This window comes from Lepidochelys kempii, chromosome 2 (assembly GCF_965140285.1).
Source record: "Lepidochelys kempii isolate rLepKem1 chromosome 2, rLepKem1.hap1, whole genome shotgun sequence".
Classification (NCBI taxonomy): Eukaryota; Metazoa; Chordata; order Testudines; family Cheloniidae; genus Lepidochelys; species Lepidochelys kempii.
The window spans coordinates 57,573,186-57,590,546 of record NC_136381.1 but is presented as its reverse complement, the minus strand read 5'-3'; the positions used below and the strand labels follow the sequence as shown (position 1 = coordinate 57,590,546).

Below are 17,361 nucleotides of genomic sequence, written 5' to 3'. Positions count from 1 at the left end.
TACCGTATTCATGTCCGCAGTCCTGCCCCTGGTAAGTCAAGTATTCCAGGCAGCCAGACTTCTCTTCAAGTAGGGGGCAAGGTTCCCCACCATTTTTAGGTTCCTGCTTCACATAGCGCCTACGCATTCGCAAATTAGGCTTACACTGCTCTGCACAGCCACTCCAGTGACTCCACTCCCCAACGATGCACGGAAGAGCTACAAAGCAATATTTGAATATTACTAGCAGTCAATACCACTATCATATTACAGTAGCACCCTCTAACAACTCTAATATTAAGGCCCTCTGGGAATGCTCCTTTACTGAGGGGTTTAAGATTAAACTTTCTCTTTGGAAAGATTATTCCATAGTTGCCCGCTTCAGGGTTTCTTTCACGTTTCTCTAAATCATCTGGTGCTAGCCATGCTGGAGACAGGATACTAGACTAGAAGGACCTGTGGTCTGATTTAGTATGGCGATTCCTGTATTGCTAAATTTGGTTTAAAGGAGGAGAGAAATAAAACGTAAAACAGCGGAGTTAGGGGGCATATGCTCTTCACCCCCTCCCTCCTTGGAGTTACTGGTTTCCCATTTTTATAATCTTTTTTTTCAAGATGACCTTGCTGCTGGTAACTTATTCCCAAAGTTGGTAGAAATTCTGCCTCCACTTTGTTTTCCTTTTGTTTATGTTGGGTGGTCCCTGTTTGCTGTGCATGACACTAGGTCAAATTGCCTTGTAATAACACTTTTCCTCTTGATTCACCTCAGACTATTGTATAAGAATATATATTATTGAGATCCCCTTTTAATCATTTCCCAAAGAACACAGTTCAAATTTCTCTAACCCTTTTTGACTGATGTGCCTAGATTCTACTGTTACTGTAGATTTAGATTAGTGTAATTCCAATGGCATTACTCTAATATAACTGAGAGCAGGGTGTGAGTGGAATTTATTTTAATTTCTGTACACTTTGGTTACCCCTTCTCTGCCTTCATGTCCTTTTCCTTTTCACAATTTAGTGGCAATTCACAAGGTGATGCACAAAATTACAAATTTGGCCCCACAAGTTCCCTTAGATAACAATAGAATATTTTACACTACCTTAAATTTGTCAACGTTTCCCATTATTATTAAGCACCACGCTGGAGCCAATACTGTCCCTAGAAATTGCGCCTCTGTATTTCAAAGGCCACATACCCCTAACAATAAACACTCTTTGACATGCTGCCACTTGTTCTTTCTTTGGGTTTTGAGGGGGAAAGTGTCAGTGACAGTTTGAGTGATGGAGGGAGGAGGAACTCCAAGCAGGCACTATTCTTTAGTTGGGGAAAAGATGCATGGAGGCAGACACAGGCCTGGCCTACACTTAAAATTTAGCTTGACATAGCTATGGTGCTCGGTAGTGTGAAAAATTCACACCCCTCAATGCTATAGCTATAGTGACCTAAGCCCTGGTGTAGACACAGCTAGGTCAATGGACGAATGCTTCTGTTGCCCTAGCTGCCATCACCCAGGGAGATGGTGTTTTGACACTGATGGGAAAAAACCTTCTGTCAGTGTAAGCTGTGCCTACAATACAGGGTTATGCCAGCATAGATATGGCACCCTAGCCATGCCGCTATAGTCCCCATAGAGTAGACGTGGCCACAGACTACTGTATTCCTAGTCTGTTACTTCCAAGAATCATCACTTTTGAACAGACACTGAATGGCAAAAGCAACAAAGTGAAGCAGCTTAAGGCAAGAGGTTTGAAAATAGCAACACAGGTAAACCAAAGTTCTATGAATTCCAATGTTAAGAATTTCTGTTTAATCCAAAATGCCTCTGGGTCCCTCCAGACTGTAAACAGGCTATTGTATTTTGACATCATATTGCAAATCTCAATTTTACAAGCTTTGGTGCCATCTAAGACCGTTAAACATCAGACTTGACCAATAATAATCGTTAGGACACTGTACTTCCATAGTATCTTCCATCCACGAAGCTCAAAGCTCCACAAACTTTATTACTGAACAAGGCAGTGAATGTGTAAATGCCTCCCCAAGTACCTGTTAAGTGACACAAGCTAGGGTATGATTGCAATACCTGATTCCATTTTTTAAATAAAATTGTATAAACATATTCCTTAATTTCTTTATCACTTTCACATAATACCTCTTATGCATGCTTCTTTGCATGGAAATTTTGTTCTTACTGAAAGGCTCCTACAATACAGATATTCTACAAGAGCTTTGTTTTGATAGTTTGTTTTGTTTGTTAGGCCATTTTATTTGACTTAGATAAAGGTGCACTAAGGGTTGTCTGAAGAAGTTCTGATTTTGATCTAGTTCTGTTAATATAAATATGAAGACTTGATATCACTAAATTTAGTGGACACAAAATACTTATCACTTATATAATGCCTGTCATCTTAGATTCCAAAGTCCTTTGTCATTCCATTTTACAGATGGGAAAATGGAGGCACAGAGAATTAAAGTCACACATAGGTCATATAGTTAATGGCCAGTTCTCATGCACAAATTCACGAATGCCTTGTGAATCATACGTGGAAGTGTTCACACAGATCCACTTCAAACCTTTCCAAAAGCATCTTCTGGGGGGAAAAGAGCCATTGTTTTGAAAGCAGATTTTGATTCAGAAGAAAAATTATTTTTCAAAGCAATTCCCTCAGAATTGTAGGAATACCATTCAATAAATAGCACATACGCCACGTTTTCACAGAACGCTTATAAATCCTTTTGTGTTTGTATGTCCTACCTCAAACCAGACTAATACAGTCTTTACTTTTCCAAGGTTCTAGTGGAGTTCATTTTTCACCAGGTAAAATGAGTTTATGGCATAGAAATATTGTCTGAGGAGAAATACCAGAACATGCTCAACTCAGTGGCGATTTCAATCAAAGAAAAAAGGAAAACACTGTTCAATTAAATAAGACTTTTGTTTTGTATTATACAGAATTCTTCTGACACCTGCTGGAATGTTTAGCCCAAGTATGGCCTTTCATACTTTTTATGCCTCCGTATAGATATATTGGATGGATCAGGCAGCCCTCTGAATCAGTGCAGGCTGTAAAGGCTGGACCATAAGACCTCATGTTGATCACTTGAGAAAAAGCCTTTCAGGGTGAAAGTGCTTGTGATATGTAGAAGATGGAATTTAGGTGATACACTAACCAGCTTTTAAATTTTCAAAGGTCACTCAATGATAGTGCCTGCAGAAATTCTCAGTAATGGATCTGTTATATCTGATTCTTCCAAACTATCTCTTTCTTTATCTGCAATGCTTCCTTCTCTGGATGCATCCACTAAGGATTACATCTTCCTTGCATCTCTCCTCTATATTAACATGATAAGCTTCTTTCTGCTCTATATTTTCCCTTTCCCTTGGATTTCTCATTCAAATTTTGACAAAACAGTAGCTCTGTCTTGTTTTACCTGTAAAAGCATGGACAACAGATCAGAAAAGATGTCCCTGGTGGATACAGATACTCTGCAAGCTGCCTGAAAGAAAAGTTTTAGCAGCTTGTTTCCCAGATTCCAGAAGCAGGTCATGGATACATTATCCCAGGGTAAGAAACTGCCTAATGAAGAGATCTTTGCTTTGTTTGCCCTTTAACAGCCATCTTACATTAGACAAACCCACACCAGCGTGACACACTGGCATGAGTTCAGCTTTCCATGGCCTCATCTCACCGAGACACTGAGAGTTACAGATTTCGAAAACTGTGCCTGTATGGCCTGCTGCATATTTATTTGTTAAATTGTCATAATGGATTGTATAGGTCTTTAAATTCTGTTCATGAGATGATTATGTACATTACCAGAAATGTCCCGCGGATAATGGGCTTTTAACTGATGCAAATATCTTCTGTGACTGAGTGGAGTAATGCGGGCCTCAACTCTTTGCTCTCTAATAACTTACACAGTGCCACTTGTTTATATGATCAGGACAAATCTTGCTCCTCTTACTCACAGGAGTTGTCCCTTAGGGCCAAATTTGCCCCTGATGCAAGTCCATTGACGTCAGTGAACTTGCATCCCTGATGAGTTTAGTCCAGCACCCTATTTCAGCTCATCTCCATCCATTTTGTCCAAAGTGGTGTGGCAAAATTATTTTCCTCTCCTGCCATTTTGCCCATGTCATTCCCTCTTCAGATGTCTTCACTGGTCTCCTCTCTTCTTCCATCTCAAATTCAAGTTTCTTGTTCTCACTAGAGGTGCAATTCAATGTTTCCCCTGCTTTTATTTCTTCCTTCTCTCCTCTTGAGAAGAAAGATAGTCTTGTGGTTAAAGCATTGAATTAGGACTCAAGAAAATGGTTCAATTCCTGCCTCATGTATAGATGTCTTGTGTGACCCTGGGCAAGTCACCTAATGTTCCTCAGCTGTAAAAATGAGGATGATGATAATTTCCCCATTCACTGGGGTTTTCTTTACACATCTAATCTAGTGCCTCCTTCCATGCTGCACCTTAGCACTTGGAATGATCCCTTCTGTTTGTGAGCCAAGTGACGTTCAGGGCTTCTTTAAATCCCTCCTTCAAATACACAGCTATCTCCACATAACATCACGCTTCCAAGTTCTTGCCATCCCCTGTCAGAGGCAACTCATAGGGGGGGATATGCGGGGCCAAGTGCCCTGCCAGATTGGTCTGACGGGGGGAGGGAGCAGGGCCATTTGCTTCTCATGCCTGCTACTCTGGGTCACTGCTCCACGCACCAGGCCCAGCTGCTGGGGACAGGGGCCCAGCAAGCCATAGCTGGAGTCCCCTCTCCCCCCAGGCATGTTTCTGGCTCACTCCATCCCGTCTCCAGCAGCCAGGCCCAGGTGAGGAGCAGGCAGCCACCACCAGGCTCTCATAAGCTACACTAGGGGGACGGTTCGAACTAAGATACATAACTTCCGCTACGCTATTCACGGAGCTGAAGTCGAAGTATCTTAGTTCGAGTTACCTGGCTGTCCTCACAGTGGCGAGTTGACCACGGCGGCTCCCCCGTCGACTCCGCTTACTCCTCCTGCCGAGGTGGAGTACAGGCATCGATTCAGGGACTGATTTATCGCGTCTAGACGAGACGCGATAAATCAATCCCCGATAGATCGACCACTACCCGCCGAGCCGGTGGGTAGTGAAGACGTACCCTCAGGCAGCTGCTGCACTGCACGGAGCAGCAACCCAGAGCAGCCAGCTTCAGCCATGTGAGAAATGGTTCCATCTTGCTCCCTGCCTGGGCCTGCCTGCCAGGGAAAAGTGGGGAGGGTTCCACAGTGGGAGAAGAACAGAGTCCTTCCCTCACCCCAGGTAACGTGGGGCGGGATGAGCATGGCCAACATAGGCTGGGTGCAGGGTGGGGAGGTTGCTGGGCAGAGGAGACACGTGGGGTGGTCACTTGTCCTCCCCTTTAGATCGGGAGGCACAAGTCATCTATGCCTGATATACTATCTGGCCTATCTTTCTGGACCATATTGTCAACTCCTTGGGACAGGAACCACATCATCATCTTGTAAGCTCTTTGTGGCCGGGGTCTGTCTTTTTGTTCTGTTGATACAGATCTGTGTTTGTACAGCACCTAGCACAATGGAGTCCTGATCCATGACTGGGGCTGCTAGGCACTACTGCAATACAAATATAATAATGTTATTATTGCTGAATGCTTATGTAGTGCAGTTTGCACACTGATGTTACTCCAGAAATAATAACACATAGCTCAAAAAGAACAGGAGTACTTGTGGCACCTTAGAGACTAACAAATTTATTAGAGCATAAGCTTTTGTGGGCTACAGCCCACTTCATTGGATGCATAGAATGGAACATATAGTAAGAAGATATATACACACATACAGAGAAGGTGGAAGTTGCCATACAAACTGTAAGAGGCTAATTAATTAAGATGAGCTATTATCAGAAGGTCCTACAATGGTGTCACTTGAATAAATATGTGGACAGAGTTGGCATTGGGCTTTGTTGCAAGGATAGGTTCCTTGGTTAGTGTTTTTGTTGTGTGGTGTGTGATTGCTGGAGAGTATTTGCTTCAGGTTGGGGGGCTGTCTGTAAGCGAGGACTGGTCTGTCTCCCAAGATCTGTGAGAGTGAGGGATTATTTTTCAAGATAGATAGTGTCCAGGAAATGGACCGCTTGTGTCCCACCATCAACCTCAGCCTAGACCAATCCATACAAGCGGTCCATTTCCTGGACACTACTGTGCTAATAAGCGATGGTCACATAAACACCATCCTATACTGGAAACCTACTGACCTATACTTACCTACATGCCTCCAGCTTCCATCCAGGACACACCACACGATCCATTGTCTACAGCCAACCTCTAAGATACAACCACATTTGCTCCAATCCCTCAGACAGAGACAAACACCTACAAGATCTCTATCAAGCATTCTTAAAACTACAATACCCACCTGCTGAAGTGAAAAAACATATTGGCAGAGCCAGAAGAGTACTCAGAAGTCACCTACTGTAGGACAGGCCCAAGAAAGAAAATAACAGAATGCCATTAGCCATCACCTTCAGTCCCTAACTAAAACCTCTCCAGCGCATCATCAAAGATTTAGAGCCTCTTCTGAAAAATGATCCCTCACTCTCACAGATCGTGGGAGACAGACCAGTCCTCGCTTACAGACAGTCCCCCAACCTGAAGCAAATACTCTCCAGCAACCACACACCACACAACAAAAACACTAACCCAGGAACCTATCCTTGCAACAAAGCCCAATGCCAACTCTGTCCACATATTTATTCAAGTGACACCATTATAGGACCTAATCACATTAGCCACGCCATCAGGGGCTTGTTCACCTGCACATCTACCAATGTGATCATATGCAGTGGTGAGCAGGAGACAATTCGCACCGGTTTCCGAGAACCGCTTGTTAAATTTAGAAGCAGTTTTAGAACCGGTTGTTAAGGCTCCCTGAGCTCCCGGCCGGGGAGGCTCCCCCATCCCCTCCCCCACCTTCCCTCCTCTCGCAGAGCCTCAGCATGCCGCGCCGTGGACGCCAGCGCTCTGGACCGCTCCTGGGCAGCTCTGCAGCTCCTGCCGCTTTGAGCAGCATTGTAAGGGGGCCAGGCCAGGGCTGGGAGGAGGGGTTGGATAAGGGGCAGGGAGCAGCTGGAGTGGGCGGAGGTTCTGAGGGGGCGGTCAAGAGACGGGAATGGGGGGGTTGGGTAGGCAGTCGCCACCCCAGAAAGTCCCAGCCACGCTGGGGCTCGGCTGGTGCAGCCCCCCAGGCCAAAGGGGCCCCAACTCACGGCGCTAGGGAGGGTGCATGGTGTAGGGCTCAGTGTTATAGAAGGGGGCTGTTGGAGAAGGGGCTCAGTGCTAGAGGGGGGTGCATGGAGCAGTGCCGTTTGCGGGGCGTGGGGCTATGGAAGGGCTGCAGGGCCCCACATCCTGTCTCGGGGCAGGCGCCGTGCTGTGGCTGGTACCTGCGCTGCGCAGCCATCCGGGCAGCCGCTTTGGGGCCCTGCGCACAGAGGCCAATCCGATGCCGCCTCGCTCAGCAGCCGCGGCCGAGCTCCATGCTGCTTCCTGCCTGGCCCAGGAAGCGTGACTGGCCCCGCTGGGCAGGGAGATCAGGCACCATGTGACTGGGCGCTGCGTAGGGCCAGGGAGCCAGGCCCCTGGCAGCAGCAGCCTCCTCTGCCCCAGGAGTCGGGGGGCGCCGGCTGGTGCCATGGCTGGGGGCTGCCTTGGGCGTGCTGGGGTGAGGCTCCCCCCCAACTCTCTCCCGCTCCTGCACTGTGGGGCTGTCAGACCTCCATCACTCGGGGACGCTCACATCCCGCGGTGGGGAGTCGGGCAGACGGCAGCCTTTCCCTGCAGGGAGCTGCCACCCCACATGCCAGGAGCGACCCCACTGATGCAAGGGCTGCAGGACGCCTGCACCACCAGCAAGCACCTGGGATGGAGAATGGGCCTGGGGAGGGCCGGGGGGCACGACAAAGCCTGAGGGGGCGGGAGGGGGCAGGACAGAGCCTGGAGAGATGGGGGGGCAGGAGGGAGCCTGGGGGGGCAGGGGGGGAGGACAGAGCCTGGGGGGGCACGATGGAGCCTGGGGGGCGGTGGGAGGGGGCAGGACAGAGGCACATCCCTTAAATCAGAACTTTTTATAGGGAACCGGTTGTTAAGATTTTGGCAGCTCACCACTGGATATATGCCGTCATGTGCCAGCAATGCCCCTCTGCCATGTACTTTGGCCAAACCAAACAGTCTCTACTCAAAAGAATAAATGGACACAAATCTGACATCAGGAATCATAACATTCAAAAACCAGTAGGAGAACACTTCAACCTCTCTGGCCACTCAGTAAAAGATTTAAGGGTGACAATTTTGCAATAGAAAAGCTTCAAAAACAGACTCCAATGAGAAACTGCTGAGCTTGAATTAATATGCAAACTAGATACCATTAACTTGGGTTTGAATAGAGACTGGGAGTGGCTGGGTCATTACATATATTGAATCTATTTCCCTATGTTAAGTATCCTCACACCTTCTTGTCAACTGTCTAAATGGGCCACCTTGATTATCACTACAAAAGTTTTTTTCTCCTGCTGATAATAGCTCACCTTAATTAATTAGCCTCTTACAGTTTGTATGGCAACTTCCACCTTCTCTGTATGTATGTATATATCTTCTTACTATATGTTCCATTCTATGCATCCGATGAAGTGGGCTGTAGCCCACGAAAGCTTATGCTCTAATAAATTTGTTAGTCTCTAAGGTGCCACAAGTACTCCAGTTCTTTTTGCAGATACAGACTAACACGGCTGCTACTCTGAAACATAGCTCAAAATGTCATGTCCTGTGTAGTAGGTGTTTAACAGAATCTTAATTGCTTTAACGTTAGGCATCAATCTTTTTTTTTCCTAGGCAAATGAATGCAGTACAAAAAGCCTATAAGGCATACGTGACAAGCAGAGAGTTTGTCCATGGGGTCATGCACAGGCCACGGGGTAAGACTCTCTACACCTGTATATGAAAAGGGAATGGAATGTACTAAGTACAAAAGAATATCTGTCTGTTAGAATCGTTATTGCCCTTACAATATTTTCTGTATTTAGGATACAGGATACTGTAATTTTTTCCTCACACAACCTGATCCAAAGCCCATGGAAGTCAATGGAAAGATTCCCGTTGACTTCCCTGGGCTTAGGATCAGACCCATCTTCAGTATTAATTTTCTTTCTCTGGGATTTTTTTTAATGCAATTAGTATTCATTTCACATCAAAGCACCAAGTCCTATGGGAACTGCATACATACATCCAAGGTTAGAATTTAGCCCTTTCATTAAAAATTGCAAAACTTATACTATGGTACCACATAGGAGCTATTTTTCCTTTTTTCTAATCATTCTGTAGTGACAGTTCCAGAGCCATTAACGTCTCAGTTTCCTTACAACCTACATCTAGACTTCACTCACAGCCAATTTTTTAAAATGTTCTTTTACATGTATATGTTGGTATTATGATAGCATCTTCTGGTCCCATCTGAGATCAGGGCCCTGTTGTGCTAAGTACAAACACATAGCGAGAAACAGTCTCTGCCCCAGTGATCTTACAGTCCAAATAAAAAGGTGGACAAAAGGTAGGCAGGGAAACAGAGGCACAGAGAAGTGAAGTGCCTTGCCCAAGGTCACCTTGGGCCATTGGTGCAACTGGAATTAGAACCCAGGTCTTTTAACTCCACTGGGGTCTTGCAACCTATCCACTAGATCATGTTTCCTCCCAAAACATCATCAAATATCAATGTCAAGTTTTCTGGTGCTGTTATTTTCTCAATAAAATAGTATTCAGTGTTGTGTAACTGGAATTCCAGCTCAGTAACTATTATAAAACATAATGGTGAGCATATTATCATTATAGTTTATTACTGATTTGGAAATCTCTTAAGTTTGTGTAAAGTTTTAATTTTGTCTGCATGTCATTTTCAGATATTAATCATATTTTGCTTTTCTTTTTCTAATCCTTTACAGATAGCTTTTCAATATGGTGTTTAAGGAACAAAATATAAATCATGTTACAGTTATTGGGCACTGTGCCTCAGATTCACTTTGAATTATTTTGAAATGTAGCCCTTATTCCAATAGTGGTTAAATTAATTTTTCCCCATCCATCTACATTTTCCCTTCAGTGTACACCACATGTACACAGTGTACACCACATGTTCTGGATCATGTTGAGACACGGGGAAGATTTACAGCTTAATTTATATTAATCTTGTCCAGCACCTCTTTTCATATAGCACTATATAGTCACAAGTGCAGACCTTACTCCCACTTTAGTCTCCATTGCTGTTCTATGTTGTCATCGTAAAAAGCTCATTAATAACATTTATGAGGTCATTAATGGCTATCAAAATCCCAGACAGTATTTACTCCCTTCTGTGCTCCTTTGCTGAAGAAAGTTATAAAGCTTATTTAGAAAACATCTTGCAACGCATGAGCTCTGACCTAAATCTATTAGTTATCATTGCTAATGCAGACAGAGAATCAAGATGTTCATTCACAGAAGTATTTCAGGGTCTCAACGATTCTTTAAGTAACAGAAAATGGGGAGAACTGGGGGAGGTGGAGAGTGAAATGTATTAGTCTCTTCATTGTGTCCGTCTGTCTATCTGTCTTCCACAAGGCCCAGATGTTGCCTTTTGTGCTCTCCAGTAACCACCTGATTCTCCTGGGGTTCCATGGGCTGCCATCCACCAGACTAGGGTAATTTTAACTTGCTAGTGGAGGAGGCTACCCAGGAGATGTGCTTTATGAGGGTGCCCTGGCCCCACCCCTCCCTCAACCAGCCTTAACTACTTTTGTGTGTCCCTGACAGGGGTCTGGTTGACACTGTGCCCAAATCCTGGTGAACACTCTGCTGCCCCAGTGCACAGCTCTGTGTAAAGTGCTGCTTCTCAACCAAACATCCTTTCAGCATTGTTAACACTGTATGTGTAACCCTTCTGCCCATCAGAGTTGGCAGCAACAAGGGCCGGGTTCAATATCTAGGGGTTCCATTCCAATAACACAATGCAAACCGGCTCGAGCCCCCACCCAGTGACCTGGGACAAATATATACCACTCCCGCTGGGCGCCTCCAAGAGGCAATACTTCCCCTCTCGCAAGCACATAGTCTGAGTGTAGCAAAAGCCTTTTAATAACAGAGAGAAACAATGTGGCATTATGTTGGGGAAACACCACCAACAGGATTCCTAACACAACCCATGAGCAAAAAAAAACCCACCCCAGGCAAATTGGGGCATGCCCCTTTCCCTTTGGTTCTTGAGTCCAGCAACCCCAAATCACCCAAAGTCCCAAAAGTCCAATGCCCCAAAAGTCTCTGTCCCTGGTCAGGGCAGCCCCAGAGTTCGAAAGTTTATCTGCAGAGCTTTACCTCCCAACCTGCGTGGAAATGGGACGGGGGTAAGAGGCACCTTACATAATCTGAAGCTGACCGCCCCATAGCTCCATAGCGGCGCTCCGCTCCGCCAGCCGCCCCACAAACTCCTTCGCTCAGCTGCACTCCGCTCCGCCAGCCACCCCACAAACATCCTTCGCTCAGCTGCACTCCGCTCCACCAGCCGCCCCACGAACTCCTTCGCTCAGCTCCACGGCCCACAAGCAGCTCCTGCCATCCACACACTGCTCTGCGTCGAACTGCTTCACCAGCCGTCCTGCAAACTGCTCCACAATATATCTTCAGGCTCCCCCACTACTTAACACAACACTCAGTGATTTCAGCTCTTAGGTGAATTCAGCTTGTAGTAGGGGAGCCCCAGTGCTGGTGCACTGTCAGCCCAAAGTGAGCTCAGCAGCCTATAACTAGACTTCTAATGAAATCAAAATTAGCTCTGATATTCCACAGTGGAGAGAGGAGGAAGTGCAATTAGCACGTAAGGCCCTCACCAAGGGGCCCATGCCACCAAGTATTACTACTTGTCCCCAACCTCTCTCCATTCACACAGTTTTGGAACCCATGACCCTTGCCTAGCGAGTGCTACTTAGTTGATGGTGAATCCCTCCATCATAACAAAAGGCCACGTACAGTTCCAAGCACAGTTCCCATAATCAGGGTAATAACAATTTATTCTTCCTGCCCCAATAACAGAGACACTGGGGATCCCACAGCAGCCAAAGTGACCATTTGGGCAGCTATGGTCTCATTCTAGGCGTGGTGGGTGTGCCTATGCAAATGAGATCGGCCCCTGAAGTTCTTTTCCACAACTTGCCACACCTCACCACCAGATGTCAGGGTGGAGCTCATCCTGACACTGCTTACATCTGGAAATTAATTTAAAAATCCCTGTACATAGGTTTTGCAGCCCACACCATACCAGAGCAGCTCTTTATAGAGTACCAGGCGTGATACAATGTCTAGGTACAACAGACCTTAACACTTGACTTGGCAGCTTTAGAATGGCCTTTCTTTCTCTGGTTTCTCACTCACCTTTACTGTTATTTCAGGGCAGTGCTTTTGTACGTCTTAATATATTGTTAATTACGCAGATTCGAAGATGGTGGGCATTTTAACTATTTCTGTAATTCCCAAAGTACTTTGTCCAGTAGAATCAGAAATTTGCAGTGCTGACAGGGATGGAATGACAAAAATGCTATAGCTTAAAACATAGATGTTGGGTGGGATGACAAAAGTGCTATACATGATAGGAATTCCCCCAAATTACCTCTACCCCATTCCTCTCCTGAAAGCATTCTAACTTCAGGTTCTTTGCTTTCAACCTTTGCGCATCCATACAAAGGGATGCTCGCGATATTTCAATCTATTTTCTTGATTTTAATGCCATTTTGGGTGGTTTCAAAACTTCTGAACTACTCAGAACCATCTTGCTGACGCTGTTTCTTGTGCATATATCTCAGTGTTTCTAAATGTGTGTGTGCACACATGCATGCGTAACTAATCAAGTACAGATAAGTTTATTGATTTGCAAAATGTAATGTCTTCCTAGCCCTAGACTGTTGAGGATGATACAAACTTCCACTGAAATAATATTTGGATTTTTGAAAAGTAAAACACAGTACAGTGTTTGTTGGAGTTGTAGAGTATTTCTGAGCATTCACATTGAAAAGATGGGTTTCAGAGTAGCAGCCCTGTTAGTCTGTATTCGCAAAAAGAAAAGGAGTACTTGTGGCACCGATGAAGTGAGCTGTAGCTCACGAAAGCTTATGTTCAAATAAATTGGTTAGTCTCTAAGGTGCCACAAGTCCTCCTTTTCTTTTTATTGAAAAGATGAGCTCAATTAAATTTGTTTTATAGTTGCACTTTCTGGCCTGAGTTTGTAGTTATCTGCCCTCTTCAAATGAGACTTGTCGATGCTTCTGCATGCCTGGCTCCTGAGTTAATTGGGAGTTGCAGGCAAACAGCATCTCTCAAGATCAGGGCCTTTTGTTAGCTCACAGCCAATTTTTGTTAGCCATCTTCATCTTTCTTCTCTCTCCAGGACTTTACAGATACTTGTACTCCAAGTATATTGTGTTCCTCTACTAGTTTCCAGGGATGCTTTCAGTAAGCAGGGTCATCCTATATTACGTTCCTAGCAAGTCTCTCCCTCTGAAGCCCTCAAACAGTAGCTCATAATGTCTTCAAACTATTTCCATGGAAGCTTTTCAGAGGTTCTCTTTAACTTTGTGAAGATTAAGCTACATTCTCCCATTTTGGTCTCTTCAGTTCCAGGTCTTTTAGCTTATGGCCAGACTGCGCCTACCTGTGGGAAATCCCTCATGTTAGGCATTCTAGAGGAGGGGATTCCTCCAACTCATTCCATCAAGGAGGTGGGGTCTGGCCCCTGTTCCTCTTCTTAAAATGAACAGGGGCTTCACCCCATAACTGCTGAATCCCCCAAGATCCCTGCCTGGCCTCCCTTTGTCCCAGTTTTCTGCTAGTATGGACTCTACTGTTTCATTAAAAGAGAGGGTGCCGTTGCACAGAGGGACACCACAAAAAGTGAATGCATGCTTTTTGGTGAGTTTCCTTGTGATGGGGGAGAGGCAGGAGGAGATGGACAATGTGTATTTCCCCAATGCTTCCTCTCCCATCATGCTGCCCTGTGGGGTTTATGGAAGGGGAGGACATGGATGTGGCAGAACCTCCAACTTCACATCTATGGACACAAAAGGGTTCCCTTCCTCATATAAAGCTAAGGCTTTATAAATTCTGTAATTTATGTAATTGGCCTATAGATAGAAAGTAGCAGTTACTAGATCCTCTTGAGTAACAGCCACCTACAAGAGCAACAGAATTTGCAACCAAATTTCCAGTTCCTTTTTTTCATGTGCTAGTTGCTTCTTTCCTCTCTGTATATGGTCTGTTACTGCTCTCCACCCATGTTCTCTCCATGAGCTTCAAATAATGCATCACTGCAGTGCAATCATAGTATGAAAAGTGACTTTAGAAAAATGGCACATTGTTATCCAACAGATCTCTTCCTTGAGTCCCAGCAGTTTGAGGGACAAAAGTAGAAGTTTACTATTTTCTGTTTTTGCTAGCTCTGCAGAGCCTGTACAGCTATGGTACAGTGAGCTGGATTCCATTCTGGTTCGTGCATCATCAACAGAACTATAAACTTAAGTTCCAAATGCAGACACTTTGTATGTAACTGGTGATATGTGAGTTAAAAATACCGGCTTAATCCAAGACTAAATCTTAATGAGCACCTTAAACATGGAACCCCACAACGCTATTTTTACTGAGTCCCTTTTCAAAGTATACCTGAATTTTAAACATATATTGCCCAAGAGGTCATACATACATGGAGAAATCACATAGCTAGAATCAGCTCATTTCTCTTTTTGGGCCTCATGGAAGTTTTTAACCGGATTTTAACTCTTTTAATGTTGATTCAGTGTCTTTACATGATTGCTCCTGTCGAAGTTGTGCATAAACAGCTCAATTTGTTTTCTTGAGCAAGTGCAATGACCACAGACGTCGATTTGTTGATGTTCCACCCACTGTTTTTCCAGCCTGACATTACATGTAATTATACCATCTTTTAAAACTGCAGTTGATGCATTCTGTGTTATACCTTCTTGCGACTGTTTCTTCTCTGGTAGGTTTCGGAGTAAAGAAAGGCTGGTTTGGTGATTAGGGCACAAGCCTAGGACTTAGGTGACCTGGGTTCAAGTTCCTGCTCTACCACAGACTTCCTGTGAGGCCTTAGGCAAATCACTTACTCTCTGTGCCTCAGTTTCCCAGCCATAAAATGGAGATAATAACACTGCCCTTCCTCACAATGGTGTTGGGAGGATAAATACATTAAACATTATTGTAAGGCACTCAGATACTAGGTGATGTGAGCTCTATAAGTAACTAAGCTAGACAGCATCACCAGTCAGCCCAACAAAACATATTGGAGCAAATTTATCTCTGGGGTGACTCCATTAGCTTTGTGGTCCTACATCCTCATTGTAACTCCTTTACAGCAGGAGAGAATTTAGACTATGGCTTAAAAATAAGATCCATAGCATTTTATGGGGTACATAAAAGTGGGCAGGCAAATTCCAGGCACAGCAACTACTGTTGAACCAGAATCGGAATACACATCCAATGCTGTGTGGAGGGATAGGTGAAAAGATTCTTCAGTCTCACTTTTCTGCTTAATGCAACTCCTAGCTGCTATGTTCACACTGGGCCAAATCCATCCCTGTCACTTCACAGATTGAGGGTGAGTGACACCAATGCTGAATTTGCCCCACCGTGTTTTGCATTCTAAGGAAAAGTCAGAGCCTCGTTCACATCATCTTATGCCCATTCCCTAATACAAACAAGCAACAAACAAACAAAAAATCAGGTGGAACTTCAAGTGCATAAGCCACCAAGATGCAACAAAAAATGTTCTTATTATCCTTCCATCATTTTTATACTATCTTTACATCATCATAAACAATAACGCCAATGCAGTACCTCTCCTGGACTAAACTTTGCAAAGGAATGGAAGTTTGTTTCTCTGAGCTGCACCCCTGCACCGTAAGAAATAACTGGTCACTTTGAGTCACTTCTTTGCATTCTTTATTCTATTGTGACTCGCACCCTGTAAGAATGGGAAGAAAACGGGCTTACTCTACTGCTACTCACTTGGAAGGAAATGCAGGTAGAAGGGGTACAGTTATTGTACTGAGCAGCATTGGGAGCATGAATAGCTGATAGCTATCAAACCCCAGCTGCCTGCACTTGCCTGCCCTATGCCGGGGTTGGGTGCTGACTGACCTACCTGGGCATGCCTGCGAGTAATCATAGCAGCAGTCCCCAGTGAGCCTGCAGGCTTCATCACAGAAACAGGTCCCATAGACTCTGTCCATCCTCCAGCCGGTGCTGGCGCAGCTTGGGTCCCGGCCAGGGCAGCATCTTCTCTCTTCGGAGCAGCCCGCATCAGCCCGGTGCCAGAGTCTCCACGGCGCCAGCAGCACCATCCAAAGGACACTCGCCAGGGCCCTCGCGCTCATTGCTTCGCCCTCAGCAGATTCAGACGCTCCAGCTGCTTCGCCCGGCTGAGCGGCGGGCCCTAGCGACCGCCTCCCGCACTAGGCCGCCGGCTGCAGCATCCCGGCGCGGCTCCCCCAGCCCGGCGGGCCGCACTGAGTCATCGCCAGGTCGCCGGGTGGCCCTAAAGGCTCCGCCGAGACGCGCCTCGGGGACGGGATCCGCCAAGCCCAGCGCGGGAGGGTCAGACGGCGGGCAGGGAGCGCGCGCGGGAGCAGGGCAGGGCCCGGGGCGCTGGGGACATGCCCGGGAGCTCGTCAGTGACCCGCAGCTTCCCCACCACCGCCCCGGCGGGACCTCTGGGGCTCGCGCTGCGTCTCCCTGCAGCCCGCGCGGGCAGCACCCCCTGGCCTGCCCTGAGGAATGCGGGGCGGGTGGGGGCTCGCGCTGTCATCCCGGGCTGGCTCCATGCTCCTAGGGCACAGCAAGGAATGTGACTGGCTGCCGGCCAGAGAGGCAAGGCTGCTGGCGCCGCTTCCCTGTTCCTTCTGTCAACCAGGCAGGAGCCATTGCAGCCCCCCAGGTCTGGCTGACCAGCTTTCCTCAGGGACCGCCCCAAATGCTCCTGAAGTGGCCCTGGCAGTGATGAATTCTTGCCAGGGCTGAGTCCCTAGACCTGGCAGTTCATAATCCCAGCACCGCGGGGTTTGCCAGACAGTTAGGAAAATAAAACAATTGCTTGAGGCCCAACACACAAAGTAAGCGCTGGGCCCCAACCTGGTTCAAGATTGCAAGCTAGAGAGTGAGTTACATTGGAGGACAGCTCCTGAAGTCCTTACAGGCAGAGCTCTCCGATTCATTAGAAGCCTGACTGAGTGGAGAATGAGAAACGCCCTCAGGATTTGGACCCAAACGGACAGAGGGCCTCACACTGCTCCCATAGCCACCACTG

General features: G+C 46.2%; 1 protein-coding gene across 2 annotated transcripts in view; it reads right to left on the bottom strand.

Moving 5' to 3' along the window:
• The window catches only part of SBSPON (somatomedin B and thrombospondin type 1 domain containing), a 51,498-nt gene extending 34,461 nt beyond the window's left edge, over nucleotides 1-17,037 (bottom strand). The window contains exons 1-2 of one of the 2 annotated variants that reach the window (XM_073330845.2): nucleotides 16,201-17,037; nucleotides 4-198 (exon numbers count right to left, since the gene is read on the bottom strand). In XM_073330845.2, the coding sequence (XP_073186946.1) occupies nucleotides 4-198; nucleotides 16,201-16,432 (427 nt within the window). In that variant the 5' untranslated portion in view covers nucleotides 16,433-17,037. The remainder of the gene's footprint in view (nucleotides 1-3; nucleotides 199-16,200) is intronic. The other variant, XM_073330844.2, reaches the window with a different exon arrangement.
• Nucleotides 17,038-17,361: the final 324 nt, after the last annotated feature.